The 20,440-nt window shown below is 44.3% G+C and overlaps 1 protein-coding gene across 13 annotated transcripts in view; it reads right to left on the bottom strand.

Moving 5' to 3' along the window:
• Window positions 1-6,167: 6,167 nt before the first annotated feature.
• IKZF1 (IKAROS family zinc finger 1 (Ikaros)) overlaps window positions 6,168-20,440 on the bottom strand; it is a 93,604-nt gene continuing 79,331 nt past the window's right edge. For 3 of the 13 annotated variants that reach the window (XM_008569894.1, XM_008569888.1, XM_008569884.1), the window contains one exon: window positions 7,125-7,834. In XM_008569894.1, coding sequence (XP_008568116.1) covers window positions 7,125-7,834 — 710 coding nt within the window. Of the gene's footprint in view, window positions 7,835-14,767; window positions 14,903-18,766; window positions 18,893-20,440 lie in introns of all 13 variants that reach the window. The other 10 variants (XM_008569890.1, XM_008569885.1, XM_008569887.1 and 7 more) reach the window with 6 other exon arrangements.

Genomic DNA, 20,440 nt, shown 5'->3' on the forward strand with positions numbered 1-20,440 from the left:
GGATGTGGGTGGGTCTCCATCTTGCCTGGTTGTCACGGAGATGAAATGAAGTGCTATGCCAATGCTAGGTGAGGCAGGAAAGGCTGCTCACTCCAGCAGCCCTAATCTCAGTGCTGGACAGGTGCCAAGGATTTAATCCTCCTAACAATCCTCCAGGCTTTCAGTGATGAGAAAACTAGGCTCAGAAAGGTTAGGCCACATGTCTGATGTCACATAGGCTGGACCTGCAGAGCAGAAATTCTAATCCAGGCTTCAGGCTCCAGAACCCTGTCTGGAATCACCATGCTCTATGTGTGGGGACATGCCCAGAGGGAGGCCTTCTAAGGCTAGGGCCACTTTGCGTTCCTGGCTGAGGAAAATGCACTTTGCTTTGACATAGCAGGAAATCACTGAAGATTTGTGTGCAGGGTAGGGTCTCTAACTTGGTCCCTGCTTTAACAAAATCATTCTGGAGGCCTCATGAAGGTTGGATTGGAGTAAGGAGACAGGGAGGCCATTAGGAGGCTCCTGCTGAAGGACAGCACAGAGAGAGACTTTACTAAGATGCCAAAGACAGCCGATACACAGCCTTCCATTTAGTAAAGCACGGAGACTGGGTTGAATGGGCTTGAGTTCCCCACTGAGGGGACAGGCTGAGATTGAGGTGGTGAGGCTGGGACATCTGCAGACTCTGCTGTTTTTGACTCATTTCCACATGAAGGGACTTTAGTAAAGCCCCGTCTGGTCCCCTAGGAGAAGAGTGACCTGCTTTCGAGTCTAGATGCAGGAACTGAGCAGCTTCCTCATGCTCTCTTGGGGTCTGCTGCCTGCAGGGCATGAGTTCTGTCCCCTCTCCACCATCTTGCAGGACAGGGACTCAGCCTTTTCTGGGGGTGCCTGAGCTTAAGTGCTGCCTGTGGCCAGGCAACAAGTCTGTCTGATTCAGGACAAGTGTTAGAAAGCCCACTGTGGTCACACATTAAAGCTGTGTCCTCTAATCCACTTTTATAAGCAGCAAAGCTAGAATTTTGGTTTTCTTCATTCTGATTCTCTTGGTGCTGAGTTGTTTCAAACTCCTTGCCTCTCAAAAAAAAGGGGGGGTGGGTGGGCTAGGAAGGGAGTCAAGGCTGTGACTGCTTCAGCAAGGAAGGGGGCTGGGAGTTTGCTTAACAGGGCTGGAAGGAGCTAGTCCCCCACTTGGTGGGGGGCTGCATCACGGACCTCCAGCCTTAGAATGTTCAAGGGCCTCTGAAACTGCATTTTTAACAACCACTCAGGTGATTCTGAGCTGCATAGAGAGCTCCTATGAGCTCTTCTGTGAGAGAGCTCCACAGTCATGGAGATGTGGGAAGTATGGGTGCTGGCAAGGCTGAAGCTGCTGAGGGAGCCTCATGGCCGCCTTGAACTCAGGACTGGATTGCTCCAGACTGGTTAGCAGAGGGAGAAGACAAGGGGAGCTCAGGCTGCAGAGGGCAGTGCTGTTATTCGAAGAGCCAAAGGGAATCCCTTCCACCTTGTTAGGGGCAGAAAGGGGTGCGAGACATGGGAAAAGGCAGGGTAGACAGATGCTGCATAGGCAACAGCAGCATTTCGGCTCCACCCCTGCATGGGAGCTGTGCCCACTGGTTGCTGCTCTGGTGCAGAGAAAAGGCCAGAAGTTTTCAGAATGATGCCCTGGGCTTTGGAGGAACACGGAGTTCCTGCTTCGGTTGTCTGAGAACTTCCTCTGAGTCTTTTACCAGTTGCTCAATCCCTGAGTGTCTCCTCTGTGCCTAGTACTGTTAGAGTTGAGAGGCTGTGAAAAGAAGACATGACTTCTGGGAACAGCCAAAGGGGTTTTGTTCCCCAAGAATCTGTGCTTTCAACAAGAATGAGAGAGGCTGTCACCAAGGAGTAACAAAACCTCCAAGACATTTTATTCTGATGGAAAATGCGACAAATTTATCAGAAATGGGATCAAAGATATTTGGTCTCCCAGCCCCCAATCCTGATCTTTAGGATTCCCAATTCCCAAAGTCCACACTTACATTTAAAATATAGCTCAACTTTTAAGTCTACACCACTCCTCAGGGAGGGATGAGCAGAGGAGCAAATGTTTCCAGTTGTTGCTTCAGGGACAGAAGGGAATGAACACTGGAGCGTCAGAAGGCTATGTCAAGAGTAATTCTCATGACTACTTAAAATAAAAGATAGTGAAAACCGAGAAGGAAGCCCATTCCTGCCCGTGGCTCTTGAGAGCTCTGGAACCTCTCCCTCATGCGGTCACTCCAGGGGTGCTCGTCTCTGGGAGGCTGGCCAGAGACGCCCTTTCTCATGATGTCTTTACTGCACATTTATTAAGCTTCTTAAGGGATGTAGCTGCTGGGCTGTGTCATGGAGCTCTCTACAGAGACACATGCAAGTTCCTGACCCTCTCTGTCAAACCCCCACCCTTGCAAATTACTCTTTGCCCTTAGTTTAAGTCCAAATTATTTTTAACTTAGTGTGGATATTCTTTATTCTTGTGACCTATGATCACTGAGAAATATACAAGGTGTAGCTATAAAATGGAAAAATGAATTTTTTAATGGGTGTATCATCATATATGTGCATGTATGTATACAAACAACGTGTTCCTTCAGCGAGCCAACCAAGGAGGCTGGAAACTTCTAAAGATGCTACCCCAAACTGATATGAAATACAATATACCGTTTATTTCATTCGTTTATTTCATTAGACTTTTGCTTTGTTCAGAGCCAACGTTGTACCATGTAAACTTAGTCCTCTCACCTTACTTACTAGCTCGGAATCCAGATGATGTTTGGCTTTTCATTCAAAAGGATTTTCACCACAGAGAGGGTGGGCAACAGTGCAGCTCTACAGCAGAGATAGGATAATACTCATGGCACTGGCCCAGCCCTGGCAAAGAGTGCACTTTGCAGGGTGACCACTGTGAAGGTGTGGTCACTGCCGTCACTGTGTCCTCGCACTCCGTCGGCCCATGCTGATCATGGCATTCCTATGGCATGCTGTGAAGCACTGGAAATGTACATCTCATTGCTCTTTCCATCCACCCACCCCCATATCCACACCGAGATCAAAGACTGTGCCTTAGCATTCCCCAGCCCAGCACAGTGACAGATGGGAGGCGGTCAGTCTGCTGAGCTGAACTGCTGTGCCTGCAGCAACATGAATCTATATGGTCACGTAGGTATCCCCAACTTGTGCTACAACTGTTTCAAGGTGCATGTTTTCTTTACTGAAACACTGGGATAACTGGGAGGGAGTCTTTGGCAGATTCCTGTTCTGTTGAGCCTTCCCTTTCTTACGGTAGTGTGGACTTGGTGGGACAGGGCAGACAGAGTAGTCACTGCACTTATTCTATCTCCACAGAAGAAGCATTTCAAATTACGTACAAAAGGATATTCTGTTCCTACATTGATACATCCCTTGTTCACAGCAAAACAGAAATAATGTAACAGCATCATAGAGGCAGATTAGAAATATGACTGCATTTTCTCACTTACAATCCTGTGCCTGTACTTGCCAGTAGGGCAGTTGAAGACCTAAAGCTGTATTGTATACAAACAGATTCGACCTTAACAATCGCCACATACAACATTATAAAAAAGTGTATTAGAAAGTATTGGAAACAACATTGCATATTAATATCTGGTTACATGTGTTCACAGTGAGTGCAACCACACCAAAAGCAGATGTGCTGCTTTTTTCTGATGCCTGTACATCTTAAAAAGTCTAATTTTGGTTCATTTTAAAGTAAAAAACATTGAAATGAATAAGAGAGGTCTGGATTTTAAAGAGAGTCGACCGTTATTGCTGGGGCTAAAGTGAGGAACAGGGAAATACACTGGCATCATGATTTGAGTCCAGTTCATCTTGCTTTTGTTTTGTCAAGAAGAGGATGCTACAAGAGTCACAATACAGTTAAAACAAAACAAGAAAAAAGCACAAAAATAGAAAAAAAAATACATAAAACAAACCCGTGTGTCCATAACAGGTAGCTCCCGTTCTCAATGAAAATTCTAAGATTTTTATTATGTCGTTGATTCTAAATTTAAAATGGAGCATGCCAAAATCTAAAGTGATTGGTGCTGGGACATGCCCTTTGGTAACAACACAATGATAACATAATGATTTTTAGTGACTCTTCATCTAGGACAATCACACGCTCTAATTTACAAACTACAGAAGGAAGCAGGGAGCAGAGATCCAGGTTTTCACAGGGTTGTGACAGGCAGCAGGACAAAACAAGGAACGGCAATTTCTAGCTGTAATCAATAGGTCAACCTGCTACCAGGAACTCTCCTGTCTCTGATATGTATTTTAAACACAATGAGAGTGCATGGAATCTACGCACACTCAGTACACAGCGGTACCCAAGACACACACTCACGCCATCAAACAACAGAACAAACCACAGAACAAAAACTGTGAGGTCATGCAAAATCCTACTTTTACCAGCTAGAAGAAAAACTTCAGCAACATTTGGTACATAATATGGCCACCATCCAAACATAATTTAATTACTTGTTGACATTATATGAAACCTTACTTTAAATACAATAGTTTCAAAGAAAAATGGTGTTACAGTATAAAACCACAACAAAAGGTGTGCAAACAGACATTTATATTGGCTATGAAAGGCAGTGGGAGAAAGAGGCAAGACATTTTTAAAAAGAACTCCAGCAGACACTATTTACAGTTCTGGTTTAAGCTTTGTTTGAATTCTACTGGAAACAAATAACTCTCTTCAACCAACTGACTCTGTGGGATGGATGAAAAAGAACAGGCTCAGTAAAATTTGCCAGCAAACCAGAAACTTAAGAAGGCTCTCACTTTGAATATATTAATTTGGATAAGGTGTATCTTTCTCTGGAATTGCATACTGAATGGAAGCTGTTGACAGCCCTGGCTTCTCCCTCTCCCTCACTCAGTGCATTGGTGTGGCAGAGTCTATCTACATTATTACAATTACAATTTTGTTTATTTCCAGTTTCGAAATGCCCCACCATTCTGTAAACCAAGAAATCCATGACTAAAGAATAATATCTTTACAAAGTCCATCCTTTCAACCCAACTCAAATGCACATGAGGAAATATATTTTTGAAGACTGAGGGGAATAATTCATTTACAGAATTTATAATGATTCCAAAGGAACACAGGTCAGCCTTGCTACTGCTGACTGGGAGAATTCTTCAAGTGCTTTTATCTTTGGAAGGTTTCCCAGACCTCTGACTGGTTTAGAATCCATTTCGATTAGTAGTTCTCAAGTAGAAGTGAGTTTGCCCCCCAGGGCACATTTGGCAACATCTGGAGACAATTTTGGATGTCAACTTGGGGATGCTACCGGCATCTATTAGGTAGTGACCAGGGATGCTACTAAGCATCCCACAATGCACAGGAGAGTCCCCCACAACAAATAATAATCAAGTCCAAAATGTCAATAGTGCTAAGACTGACACCTCTGGTTTAGATTAAAAACTGAGATGTTTATGTACAATTTCCCCTCTGTGTCTTTGTGTTCACCTTGGGACAGTTCTAGTGAAGACAAGCACTGTAAACATTTGAAATTGTATGTTCTCTTTGTCTAGGTGGTTGACAGTAATGACCTGAATGATAGAATTACTATTGAGGGAGATCCTTCCTGGTTGGGATTAGAATCCCCAATCACTTTACTTGGGCTTCAAGGGGGCACCCATGTCTTAACACAGAGGGCAGGGTTCTCACCGCCAGCGTCATCTGCCTCTTTCCTGGGAGACTTGGGGGGTAATACTTCCCGGGGGCCTGGACTGGTCCTGTGACTGCCCTGTACATTCCAGTACCCTACACTGAGCAATAAAGGGCACAGAGCTGTGGATCCTATTTACGTATGGACACACACGCTGCTTCTTTATGTTGAAGAGTTTCAGAACGTTTGGAAACTTAGTTTCAAACAGGTGAGTTCTGTGTGTTAACAACAGAGATGCTGGGCTCCTTATCTTTCATTGATCTGAAAATGAATGGTCATTCTAAATTATTCTTTTAGGGGTTTTTAAATAAGAATAATAGACATTGAGCATAGGAAAGAAATTTACCAACACTAAGAAATCCAGGCCTGCGGCTAAAAACAAAATAGATAATTAAGATGAGGGCTAGAATTGAACTTCTGTAGGAAAACAGGTTTCTGGTCTTAGGTAGAATCAGCAGGAGAAGAACTAGATAACCAAAGAAATGAATGTGGAATGTGTAATAAAGCTTTGGTTTCTGATGAATTTTACTGTTTTAGAAGTTCACAAAGAATTAAGATCCAAATTTTGGGACTGGTGTTTAAAACGTAGTGATAGACTTTTGGGGCCATTCAAGGCATGCAGATGAAAACGCAGAGAACCAGGCTCTCCAGATGTACCCGCAGGAAGACTGAACTCATCCCACCTGGCCACAGGCTCAGAAGGCTCAGTGTCCCCTAGCCAGCACTGGGGGAGCTTGGAAGCCGGGGAGGGGACTAAGAGGCTCTCCATTCCTTCCCACCTCCCTCTGCCCAGGGAAGCCCAACAGATACCCTTTCCCAATTTCTTTTCCTGTGCAGAATATGACTTAATATTTCTTTCAAGCTGTGCAGCCTTTCCACCTTAGATGCCAGCTGTGTCATGTCGAGGGGACCTCCCAGGTGGCCACATGCCATCCCATCCTGTCTCACCTGCAAATCGTATCCAATAGTCATACCTCACGGGCCATGCTCACTGCTTTTGGGAACTTGGAAAAGACACCTGGTGCGCAAACCCTGTGCTTAGCACAGGAACCTGCTTGCTCCTTCCCAGGCTTTGTACTGTTTTAGATCATTCTCTGAAAATTCAGGCTAATTGTTTGGAGAAGGTGATTCTAAGAAGCAATGCGGGGGGATGGGGGGATTTCAGCTAGCAGTCTATGAAAACCTCTAGGAAGACAGCAGTCTGGATGCCTCCAAGGCAACCCTGCCTCTAACAATAAGAACCTCCTTGTTTTCAAAAGCAAATCAAACCCCAACCGACAAACTTAAAAAACAGAAAAACACCTACACATGGAAACACCACATCGTCTGGTCCAGTGCAGTCCATGCTCTTGGGACTGGAGGGAGGGCAGGGGTGGCGGTCCTTGTGCTTGTCATGGTGGGCAGGCCCCGGGGGCTTTAGCTCATGTGGTAGCGGTGCTCCCCCCGCGTGATGTGGGATGAGAACTCGTACCTGTCCTGGCTGTGGTAGCCGCACATGTTGCACTCGAAGGGGTCGCGGAAGCCGTGGCAGCCCATGTGGATAGTGTACATGACGTGGTCCAGGAAGAGCACGCGGCAGTGTTCGCACTTGTACACCCGCACCTGCTCCCCACTTGTGCTGACCACCCGGAAGGCGTCCTGTGAGTTCTCCGAGGCCGGCCTCAGCAGGTCGTAGGCCCGCTGCTCCTCCTTCAGCGACAGGCCATTGCGGGCATGTGGCGTGATGTGGTTGGTCAGGTAGATGAGGCCACCGCGCTGCTCCTCGTTGTTGCTCTCGGTGTCCGTCGAGTCTTGGCAGCTGTTGCTCGGTGAGGCCTCCCGCTCTGAGGACACTGACTTGGCCTTGGAGAGCAGCAGCAGGTTCTCCACGGCGCTGTCCTGAGCCGAGTGGTTGGAGCGCAGGGGGCCCTCCGTGGGGGGCTTGTGCAGCTGGTACATGGGGCTGATGACTGGGACCACCTCGGAGCCACTGGGGGGCGTCTGCACCAGGGGGCGCAGGGACTCGGCGCCCAGGTAGCTGATGGCGTTGTTGATGGCTTGGTCCATCACGTGGGACTTCATCATCTCGTTCTCCTTCTCGTAGCTGGCGCTGCTGTCGTAGGGCATGTCTGACAGGCACTTGTCTCCTGTGGGAAGCAGGGACAGGGAGTGAGGTCCAGCCACCTCTGGGCCTGGCAGCAATAGCTGAAATCCACCCAGGGAAGCGAGGGACGGAGGGCCACCGGCCTCAGGGGTGTCCCCGTACACCAGCACAAGGGGAAGGTGGTACATCTCTGTTCAGGGGGCACCAAGCATGGGGACCTACCCATAGTAGGCACTTAAAGATATCTGGTTGGATAAATGAATAAATAAACAGGGGAGTCAAAGATTGTCCATATCAACTTTAAAAGCATGCATTTAAACAGACTAAACCAATACTGGTGTCTTTTATTAAAGAAGGTATAACTAAATGTTATTTTATCTAATCTAAAGCTAATATTTTACATGATGTCTGTCAGTATCGTGTTCTAAGTAATTTACAATAGTACAGGAGTGTAACAGGATTCTGATCTAGGAAGAGTCAGCTGGCGAGGGGGACTGTGTCCCCACAATTGGGGCAGCAAGAAGGCAGGTCCTCAGGTGACAAGGGGCCTGGTGCTTTGGCAGTGCTCAGGCAGGTCTGGGGGCCAAAGCCTCATGGGGGAGGGACAGTGCACAGTTGTGGGCAGGAGGGGCAGGTGGGGGCTAGACCAAGCAGAGACTTCTTCTAAGGAAAGATGGAAGCCACAGAAGGGTTTGAAGGAAGAAGCAACCTTTTTAGTCACTGTGGGAAGAACAGACTGAAGAGAGGCAAAGTGAGAGGATGACTGAGCCTCTGCCAAGAGCCCGGGTTTTGGCTGCTACAGGCTCAGGAGGGTGGTGCGAGAGGAGGACCCTATACCCCCACGCTGACCCCTGACACCACGGTCTTCTGCTAGTCCTTACTAACAATGGATGAATTACTCTACAGTTTGTAGATTTACTAACAGTCCTTTCTATGAAGTCTGTGACCACTAATAACCATCTGGGGATATACCCCGTCATCTCACTTCTTCCTCCACAATGCATCTGTATCGTGTAAGGACCTGGTTTCCAGTGGTTTTCATCTACTGTGATCTGAAGCAGAAAATACCCTGGTAATAGTACCATGTGATCCTCAGACTGCTCAAAGAAAACCTGTCTGTGACCAGTTATAGCCTCCCAGAAAACGAACAGACGAGATCCCCAAAAAACTGATGGTGGTGACCAAAGAAATGGAGTTTCTCTCCGTGAAAGAGTAGGTGTAAGTATGCAGCATTGCTGGACCCATACACATTTTTTGTGTTTCTGTGTTGAGGTGCTAAATGTCTTATTACACTAACTCCAGAACGGAATGAACCGTTCTGGTTTGTACCCAAACTCCAATGAGGAGAGGAGGGGAGTGGACTTTGTAGCCAATTTTGCAAAATATAAAAATATCTACAGCCCCACTAAAAATAGTACTTTCCCACCTAATCAGCCTGTCTCTCCCCAGAGTCATGGTTCTGTGGTTCCCCAAGCAACCAAAATTTGTTGCTTTAAAAACTTGGTATCAACAACAAATAGGTGTAGAAAAACACAACATACATTCCTGATTACCATGTCACATTGGAACTACCCATAGAATTTCTCTTTCCTACTATCCCACAAAACAAGAAAAATAAAAGCCTAAATAATTTACCAACAGCAATCAACTCAAGAAAGAAACATACACTAATGAAGTACATATGAAAAAAAAGGCAAGGACCAGGGAAAGAAACAGAAGACTCCAGCATGAGACATAGGGCAAAGCTTGGCTGCTAATTTCACTTCCAGAAGAGCCATGAATCAAGAACATTCTCAGCATTTCTTGTAATATCCTTATAGCTACAGAGAAACAATTCAAATAGAGCAGTTGACACCTCTTCTAGTGAGATCTAGATGACACCAGAGAAGGGAGAAGTCTGGCTCTGCAGAAGTGAAGACCTCCATGCTCTGTGGAGGAGGTCTAAGGGGGAGATGGCCCAAAGCCCCCAAAGATCCCATGGGGGGTGTGAAGCACTCCCCAACTAGGGTCAATGCTGCTGTTTAGGCATTTAACCAAATCTCAGAATGAGGACCAGAGAGCAAAGGGAAAGTCTTTTAACAAAGGCTGTGCTTTGCCTCACCCGAAGCCCCCCAACTCCATCCTTTGCATTCTTTCAGGATTCAGAAAAGTTGATAGCTCTCCCAGGGAAACAAAAATGTCTCAGATACAGTGGGAAGAATGTCGAAACATTAATCAAGCTATATCAGACCAAATACAATAAGCAAGATGAAACGAAGTGTGATAGCCTCTGTGAAAATACTGTCTTGCAGTACAAGGGAAGAAAAGAAGCTAAACACAGACCAATAAGCCCATCCTAAGAAAAAAACACACTAATTCAAGGAAGAGAAGAAATACCTCATAACTGCTTTATGACATGGAGTCAATTAAAAAAAAAAATAAAGATGATACATAAAAACAACAGTGAGAGAAAGAAACATTTTAGGTCTCAGGAAACAAGATGAGATCCAAAACAATATTACTCCAGAATTGATACATGGATTAGAAACAAAAATAATAGACTAGAAACTGCTAAAAATTAAATTACTGACATAGAGGAAAAATACAAGATAGTAACAGTGAATGAATGTAAAAAAGACCAAGAAATAAAAGTAAAGAAATGCTCATAGATACAGAAGACAGATTATCCAACATATGGACAACTGGTATCCCTGAACAGAAATCCCAATCAATGGAACAAAAGACGTATTTATATAAAGAGAATTTCCCAGAAATAAAGAGAAAAAAGGGAATCTCTAGATGAAAACGGCAGCAAATTGTTATTCAGAATGCAAAACTCCAAGATACATCCCAGTTAGAATATTTAAAGAAAGAACCCTTCAGGCATTCAGACAGGAAATAGAAATCACCTTAAGGAAAATAAAATCAGACTGGCCTTAGATATGTCCACAGCAACATTCAATAAGCAATGCCATCGGGCAACATGGCATGATGTAGAAAGTTCTCAGGGGAAAAAAAAGAGTAACCCAAGACCACACACTCTGTTAAGATGTTCTCAAGAATAAAGGCAACAAGCTGACATCCTCAAATACAAAACCATCGTGAAAATAGATCGAAACTATTCGAAAAAAAGTTACTTACATGTAAAGTCCAATCAATCAATTCCAATGAATTAATCAAAATAAACACAAATAGTAGCAAAAGAACTGGGTCTAGTCCTTGAATCTATGTGAATATAAAGTCAATAACATGCTAAACTACTATGAGAATTATGATTACTTAACAGAATGTAAACATTATGAAGCGGGACAATGTAAAAATAATAGAATTGTGAACCCTGGGAACTGAAACAAGGCCTTGATTTTCAAAGCAACGAGTCCATAGATAATGCCTAAATTGAAACAAATTTAAAAGTGATACAAAGCTCTTAATGCTTTTCAAAATAAATATTTTTAATCTTAGACAAATTCTTTAAAAAGCAATATCCCTTTCTGTGAGAGAACATGTATCTGAAGATCGACCAGTCCTCCAGTTTTGTCTGGGTTCTTTTTTACCTGTTAAATTTAATACATGTATGATATGATCAAGTATCTATGGACATATTTATTTCACATCTATCTACCCATCAATCCAGCTATTTGTCAACCTATCCACTGACATGCATATGCATAGGAAGATAATTAGAATGATGCTCACCTGTATACTAACCATGTGTCAATTTAATAACACAAGAAGCATCTCCTTTTTGTTTGTTTGTTTCGTTCTGGTTTTTCAGTGGCTGGCTGGTGTGGGCATCTGAACCCTTGACCTTGGTGTTATAACACCATGCTCTAACCAACTGAGCTAACTGGCTAGCCCTTACACCAAGGTTTTTTACACCAACCATGTGTCAATTTAATAATAAACATGGTTTCTTTTTAAAAGAAAAAAGGTTTTTGTATGTTAAATATGTTTTCCCACAATCACCAGACTAAAAACAATGATTAGCATTACTATTTACTATTAGCCTCTTTCTGACTGAATTCGTTGATCCTGTCGACTTTTATCTGATTATCACAGAGGGTGAGATCTTCGACGGCCTTATTGGTGAGGAACGTTGCTGGCCAAACAAATACTTATTCATACTCATGCCAAAGTTTAATTTAAAATTTTTAATCACAGCTCATATATCAATGGCAAAAAAATATATTCCACTCTGAGCAGTGTTTGACATGAAAGTAATATCATCTTACATTTTTAAGGTGCTTTCTAGTGTCGAGAGTATTGTCACATCCAGCATCCCTTTTGATCTCAGATTAGCTCTGGGAGGGAGGTGGGGTAGTAGAGCATGTCCATTTCACAGACAGTGACACTGAGTCCACTGCCTTGCTCAAGGTCGCCACTGATCACAGCTGGAGCTGGACGTTGGACCCAGGAGCCCTTCCAACCCCACCACTTACAGGGCCAGCTTGCATGAGAACAGCTTCATTCCTACACAGTCTATCTGTGCTTATGATAAAGGTAAACTGAACAGCCTACTGGTGAAGAGGGGCCTTAGAGATCCAGCCCCTTTTTATTTCAGAGGTGGAGAAACTGCGGCGTGTTTAGGGCAGGAAGAGGCACTATTTTAGAAGGGAGCTGCCAATCACCACCTCTCGAGAAACACCAGCAGATACACAGGGACAGGGGGGCCTGTCCTTCCAAACTCCACCGCTGCTGCCTTTGCCTGCTTCCTCCATTCCGCCTTTTCCTCCTGTGTTTAGCCTCTCCCCCGGGGCTTCTTTTTCATCTCAGCTCTGCTCCAGCAGAGGCACCCTGTTGTTTTTCATTCATTTAACAAGGAAGGAAGCATCTGAAGACAACGCCCACGTTGTGGTCTCACCCGGGTGGCTACAGTAGAGTGACACAGACGTTCTCATTTAGTTGGAAGTCTCCAAAAGTTATAAGGGTCTGCAAATGTTCATTTACCGAAGCGCTTGGCAAGTCTCCTAGCCTGGGTCCTGCTTCCCAAGGTCAGTAACTCTTCTCAACCCTTGGACACACTTGCTGCTTCCTCTCTGCCCATCTCCACATCAGCCGGCCTCTGCCATGCCCACTCCTGGGGGTCTCCTAGCAGAGCTGCCGGTTCAGGGTGGGAGCTGTGAGCCCCATGCCCAATGCTACTTGAAATTCCACCCACCCCAACAGCTTCCTTCAGCCCAGGACCTTACTCCTTACTCCTTACTCTGCTCAGGAAATGGAAGTTCTTCCTTGCTGTCATGGTCAAAAAGCTCACATTCGTCTGGGCCACTCCCCACAGGGCATCTCCAGACAGTGGTTTTCTTTCTTTATATTTTAACTGAATCCTTCCTTCTTCTGCTCCTCCCAACCTCCAATCAATGACAAACCTCTACTTCATGAAGAGATTCAAAATGGAGCCTTCTTCTAAGTCATGAGGGAGGCTGGAGCCCCAGAACTGGGCCTGCCCTCTGCCCTCCCTCTTCCTGCTGTCCTGCAGGACCACAGGTGCCCTCTGGGGCCCCCAGCTGCATTAGCCACTCTTCCAGTCCCACCCTCTCTCCCAGCACACATTTCTCACATGCCATTGACACCAGGAAGTCGTTGACAATCAGCACCTTGAAAACAGAACTCCATCTTTTTCCAGAACCTGGTGCTACGCTTTCTGTAAATGCCACACTGGAGTCAGGGTGACTTGCGGCTTCCTGTACCAGCCCTTGTCACAACTCTATGCCATGTGTCTTCCTCCAAACCTTTCTCCTCCATCCCCTCTCTTTCCAGCCTGCTGCCATTTTCCAATCAATTTTTGATACCTGCTGTCTCTACTTTCCAAGCCGTTGCTCCCATCAAAAATCTGCCAATGTTTTTTCTGCCTAAGGAGTGAAAGACATATCTCTCACCTTGGCATTCGAAGGCCATCCATCCTACGGCCACACCTCACAACTTCACTTCTCCTGCTTCCCTGTGGGGACCTGAGCTGAGCTGGGCATGCACCCTGCTCCCCCCCCACACCCCATGTGCCCCCCATGCCAGCCCCCACCCTCAGCCCCCACTTCTCCCCCTCCTATAACACCCTGAAATCCTATTCTTCTTTCAAGGTACAGCCCAGCTTCATGAACTTCCTGGACATGACCCTTCTCTTCCCAACCATGATTATAATTGACCTTCACACTAAGGGTTTCTAAATGTTCTCACGTCCTTCGGGTCATTTTCTGTTCACAAAACCCTGGGTGATACACTGAGAAAGGAACCAGGGCTTGGGGGGTTGAATTGCTTCCTCAAGCTGGCAGAGTTAACGAGTGGCTCTGCTCTGACCTCAGGTGGGTCCCTGAGCCCGGTGCCTTTCCACTGGACACCTGCTTCAACGTCCAAGGTGCAGCATCTGGCTTGGAGGGTGGGTATCGGTCTATCTATCATCTATGCTGGACAATAGTCCTGGAGGAAAGGGTGGCATCACTTTTGGTTTTTACCCCTCACGGCACCTGGTGCAGGTCAGAATAGCAATCCGAGTGTGTCCCCTCTTCACTGGGCACTTCTCATGGGCGGACTCTGGGCCATTGCTCCCATTAACCCTTCACAGTCCCCAGGAGGGGAGCGTTATGGTTATGAGCTTCTTGTGGAAAATGAGGATCTGAATCTCAGAGAGGCTGGTCAGGCACTGGGGCAGGGGATGAGGGGGTGGTGTCCTGTTGTGCAACGGGCCCCCTAAAGGCCAGGCCCAAGCTCTAGACCCTGGGCACACTGACCCGGCCACCCCTTGAGGGACGTGTCCACAGGTAGATCTCACCAAGGTCCTGAGATGCTACAAAATCACATAGAGGAAAATACTGGCAAGGGAAGGTTTGTTCTTAAGAGACTTATATTCAAGAAATTTAAGATATTTAAGAAATGTTAAGATTACCAGTTTTTGCTTTTTTAAAAATAAGATTTTTTCCTTTCTTCTACTGTTAACTAATTACTGCTTGAGTCTAAAACACCCACAGAGTTGTTTTTTAAGAGACAGCAAACGTTTAACTCTTACCAAGAAATTTCTGAGGCATAGAGCTCTTACGTTTGGCCACGTTACTTGCTAGTCTGTCCAGCACGAGGGATCTCTCTGGTCCTATCTTGCACAGGTCTTCTGCCATTTCACTGTGATTAGTTTCTTCTTTAATGACTAAAGTCAAAGACAGAGAGGCCAGTTTAGAAATGCTCACATCAAAAGGATTCAATCACGTCCAGTGTTAAATCTGACATTTGTTAAGTGCCTACAAGAGCCGGGCCCTTCACAGACATTACTTCTAATCTTCCCAGCAATAATGAGGGACAGAGGCTGGCCATAGCAACGTCAACGACTGGCCACCTACTAATGCTCCTTCCAACGACATCTGCTAATAGCATATCGTCCCCTAGGACCAAAAGAACAAGTACTGCACCATCACCAAAAGCTAGACTGGGTTTAAGTAACTGTGTCCCTTTGAAGGATCCTTTTGACTTTTCAACATACTCCCTAAACCACCACATCAGTCAACAGCCCTCTGAGAATCAAAGAACTGTCACATCTAGAAATGACCCCTACTCCGTCAACTGGTAGTGAACTGAGATGCAGACACATGGCCGCTCGAGATCCCACAGCAAGTCCTAGCAATTTGGGGAAAGAGCCCAGAGCTCTGTGCCCCTGCACCACAGCAAACTCCTGATAACCAATAACACCTGCATATTGTAGAAAATTTAGAAATTATGGTGGTAAATGCTGATATATGAGCTATTTCTAGTCACTCTCTATTTTTCCATATCATCTTTCTTTCTATAATTAAAGATACAACTTTGTATCCTGCATAGTCTTATCTATTTACTTCCAGTTTTTACAGTTGGATTTTTTGAAATATAACTCTTTCATTTCCCTGCAATTTATCCTATTGTATAGGGAGCTAGTACTGTACATTGGTTATTTTCCAAATGCACGTGGACAGCGTCCAGTCCACTCTCCCTCTTCAATCTCCCAAGCTTTCTTTCTCTCCTCGGGATGGTTGGTAGCTTTCTTCACCATGTCCTGAAGACTACCTGCTAAGATGAGCTCTAAGTATTTTCTGTCTTCATTGCTATCGTGAATGCCACTTTGAAAACTATATTTCAAACTGGTTTTTATTGCTGGCATATTTAATTTTTTAGCATTGAAAATGTGGGTTTCTTATTAAAAGGGCAAACATATACAGCCTATACCCTGATTTTACATGAAGGATGTTCATAAATCCATAACACCCAGTTCTACTGATAGCACACTTGACCTATCAAACTAATGAGCATCTTTACATGTCCACATGTCTCTGTAAACCAGGTCCCTGTGGCCTCCCTCAGCTGCCCACTGTCTTGAGTGGGGCTTCCTCCTCTCTATGCCCAGGGCCTCCTGAGAGCCTCTAGCCCCAGAGTCCACCACAGTAAGGGACAAATGAGCCTAAAGTCCCCAATCACTGGCTACTCTGTCCTTAGATGCATTTACACCAAGGACTTGTGATACAGTTTGTGTACCTAAGGCCCAAGGGAAACATATTTTCTGTAGACAGCAGGAAATTATAACCAAAAGCCTTTTACTAAAAAACATTTTATTCCAAAAAATTAAACTTTCCTACATCTTAAGCCAGGCTTTGTGTTTAAATGCACCCAACCTGAGGGGAACTGGAGAGGGAAGAGACTGCCTGACAGAGGGACAGGAGGAGAGATGCATGAGAAGGCACAGGCTCCACCAGCAAAGCTGAGGTGACCAAGACCACCAAGCTCCTGCCTGCCTGCCCAGCCTCAAATGCAGCCTAGGAGGACTTCATTAAAGTCTTTTTATGGATCCCCTCGATGCTCCAGGTTCCTTAAACCAGCATTTACTGCATACAGACAAGGGCAAAGTGTTGGCAAGGGTAAAATAAAAGGTATCTTTGTCTAAAGGTATTTATGATCATTTTGCACATCCTGATGCAACATGAGGCAGGAAGAATTTGGCATAATGAGATGCGAGCCCCCTGGCTCTGTCTGCTGCCACACCAGAATCAGAGGACTGCTCCTTCCCAGGGAAGCCTTCTTACCTCCTGAGCATAGGAACTTAAAACATCACTGAGGTATCCAAATAACTAGACCACCGAAGGGAATGAATGAACATTTTAGGGTGAAATTGACTCTCGCCAGAGGGTAATATTTAATGTATATTACTAACACATAAGTTTATTGACATAGAGAATTAAGCTGAAAGTGTCCACACATCAGCGACCCACACTTCTCTGGATGAGCACCTGATGCATGCCTGGGTCCCCTGCTGTGCATGGGGTCCTTCTCTCGTGTGTCTCCCCGAGCGCTGCTGTAAGGGGCCGGGCAGGAATTTACTCCTCACGTGTCAGAGGTGAGCCCGCGTTACATTCAGAAATAGACTCAGATGAAACTCAGACCCAGGTCTCAGTGGAAGGGGTGCCCCAGTCTGCTGTGATGTTGCAGCTTGTTTCTTTAGGGACAGAAAACAATATACTCTTTCTTTTGTTCCTTTCAGCTTCTCAATTCCATGTATATGTCAGATTATTGCATTCAGTAAGGCTTGGTATTACAGATAACAAGTCCTCAGTAAATATTTGTTGAGTAAATAAAATGGCTTATTTAAGCATCAATATGTAAATTATATCATTAGAAGCACTTATTTCCAAGACCCATTAATTTGCTTTTTACAGAAAAATATAGTATCTGAGTGTTCACATTTTTTATTAAAGGAACAAAATCATTCTCCCCTCCCTCAGTCTTGCAACCCCTGGGGTATGGCCACAAATCGATAACTGTTAAATTACTAATATTATTATCCTTGTTTTAGTATCTGGTTTCTCCTCTTCCAAACCTTCAGTATCTTTCCATTCCAGTCCTTAGACTCTGAAGAAAGCTAAATGATAATTTAATGGAATCTCCCCATTTCACAGGTGAGAAGATTAAGGCCCACAGAAATTGACTGTCAGCCCCAGGTCCTCAGCTGATCAGTAGAGAGAGAACACTACAAACCTAAGTCTCTAGTCACGTGAGATGATGCCTCTCGATGCCAACACTAGTCTGAATAAATAGATTTTTAGGATTCGTTCTGATCAGTCTTTTCTCTGGCTCTCATCTGCTATTAATATCTGAGTGTACTCCAGTGAATTTTCCTTTATGAATCTCTTGTTAAAGTCAGAAAGTTCAGGAGGCTTAATAAATTCTCGGCCATTAATTTAATTTCTATCTCCCTGTCCAATGATGATTTTTCCATTGGTAGTGCTAATGAATAGTGTTTTGAAAGAGGTTAGCTTTATTTGATCAATGTATAAATTTCTTATCTCTTAAAAAGTTGGGAAGGTGCCTATTATAGCCCTGCCATCCCTCTGAGTAAACTCAGCCTTCTTCAGTACTGTGTTTACATCTCTCACTTTACATCATCTAACATTAGAGTCAAATGCTACCTCCTTAAGAAACGTAAAACAAAGCATCATAGCTCATAAAAACAAAGCTACCTTCCTTTAATCCTCTGAGTGCCTCAATGCTACTGACTGTCAGGGTCTTCCAATGACCTTCAGCCTCACATTCCAGGCAGGTGTGGACACTGTGCCCTCAGCCTGAGCCCGTGTTTGAAATCACAGCCTGAAAGTTCTTATTTGATCAACTTCATGAAAAGATTGTTTTAAAACAAGATTTAACATCCTATATTGATGACTAAGTGCAAAGAAACAATCACTACTGCAGATAAAAAAAAAATCACCAACACCCAAAATAACAAACCTCAAACTTTTAAGGGTCACTGCCATCTTGGGCATTCTCCAGATTGGAAGAGGGAGGGGTTTTACAGGGGAGCTCTCTCTGGTCAGATGCAGCCTCAAACATTGGGAAGTTCAATGCGCTTCTAGAGCGACCATGATGTCATTGGCCAAAAACTTCCCTCCCTTCCAGCTGGCGGGAAGCAGGCTGGGCCCTGGGGCCACATGCAGAGTGCCCTGCTCACCACGTGCTGCGGAGGGAGGGCCGGTGCAGGCCTCCAAGTGCCAGCGCTTACCTGGGTACAGCGTGCCCGGAAGGCCCATGCTTTCCAAGTAGTTGTGGCAACGCTCTTTATGTTCCTCTAAAGAGCTTCGCTGTTTATAGCTTCGGCCACAATATCCACATTTGTGAGGTTTACCAACTGCAGAAAACACAATTGAGTTCAAGACCCCAATTAAATGTCGACCTTATGTGTAATGGGAATGCATGCAATACAATTGTTACCAAAAAAGTAAAAAAAAAAAAAAAAAAAAAAAAAAAAAAAAAATGTTCCTCTAAAGAGCTTCGCTGTTTATAGCTTCGGCCACAATATCCACATTTGTGAGGTTTACCAACTGCAGAAAACACAATTGAGTTCAAGACCCCAATTAAATGTCGACCTTATGTGTAATGGGAATGCATGCAATACAATTGTTACCAAAAAAGTAAAAAAAAAAAAAAAAAAAAAAATTAAAAAAAATTCTACTCTTGAGAGCTAAAAGCATTTACAGACTCAGTTCAAATTCCTTGATTGTACCAAGAACTTATGTGACACTTGTTTCATCTTAATTTGTCTACTGTCCTGACTACCAAATTCTCTCCTCCTTAAATCGCTGAAGTCTGTCCTTTAATTGGAGGAAATGAACCACTGCAGTGTTATAATGTGGACACCTAACAACTGGACAGCGGTAGGAGGAAGGCCCTTGGGTAGGCTGGATAACTATAGATTTGCCTCCAGAGCAGGCCTCTTGTCCAAGTCTATCTTGTGGGCCAGCTCTGGCATGACACTGGTGCTACATCTAATGCAACCAGAGCGAACGCAGTTACAGGGTACTAAACTGGATAACCAGAGGTCTCTAAGGAAGTGTGGTGGATAAATATGCTTTAATGAAATGAACATTTTATTTCTAAAATGCATTTTCTAATACAATACAAAGGAAAGTACGTATTTTGTACACAAAATATTTTGTGTAAGAATGTACAATATGTGCCCACATAAACTGAGCTTATGGAAAAGCTGTTTTTCTCCCCAAAGAAATTTAGGATGGTGTAGCTTCTAGATCAGCTCTGTCCAACAGAACTTACTATGATGATGGAAATGTACTCTACATATGCCATCCAATATGGTAGCCACGTGTAGCTATTGAACATTCAAAGTATATGGCTGGTGCCACTGAGGACTGAAGTTTAAATTTTGTTTAGTTTTAACTGATTAAAATTAAAATTTAAATACCATACATGTCTAGTGGCTACTGTAATGGGCAGCACAGTTCTATATAATGTGTTCAGCTATTCCTAGACTTTACTGAATGGTATTTTAGGAAAAGAAGACTAGCCAGGAATCCATATCATGCCTAAATTTAAAGGCTTCAATAGATACTATTTTAAGAGATGAAATGGATAAAGTATCTTCAATCACTTACATGAGGAATGTAAATTTCCACTCTAAGACCAGAATCATCTTCTTTCTCATGTTGTTTAATTTAACATATTTCAAAGTATTATACTAAAATCAAAACCATCCAAAAAGGACTGTTTGGTAAAATGGCTTAACCAATGCTTGTATTGGTTAAATCTCTTTCCTAGGTTTAAAAAGACTAACATGAGGGCCGGCCCGGTGGCGCACTGGATAGTGCGCCGCTTGGGAAGCGCGGCGGCGCTCCCGTCCGAGGGTTCGGATCCCACATACAGACCGGTTCCCACTCACTGG

This window comes from Galeopterus variegatus, unplaced genomic scaffold, assembly GCF_000696425.1.
Source record: "Galeopterus variegatus unplaced genomic scaffold, G_variegatus-3.0.2 Scaffold540, whole genome shotgun sequence".
NCBI classification, from domain to species: Eukaryota; Metazoa; Chordata; class Mammalia; order Dermoptera; family Cynocephalidae; genus Galeopterus; species Galeopterus variegatus.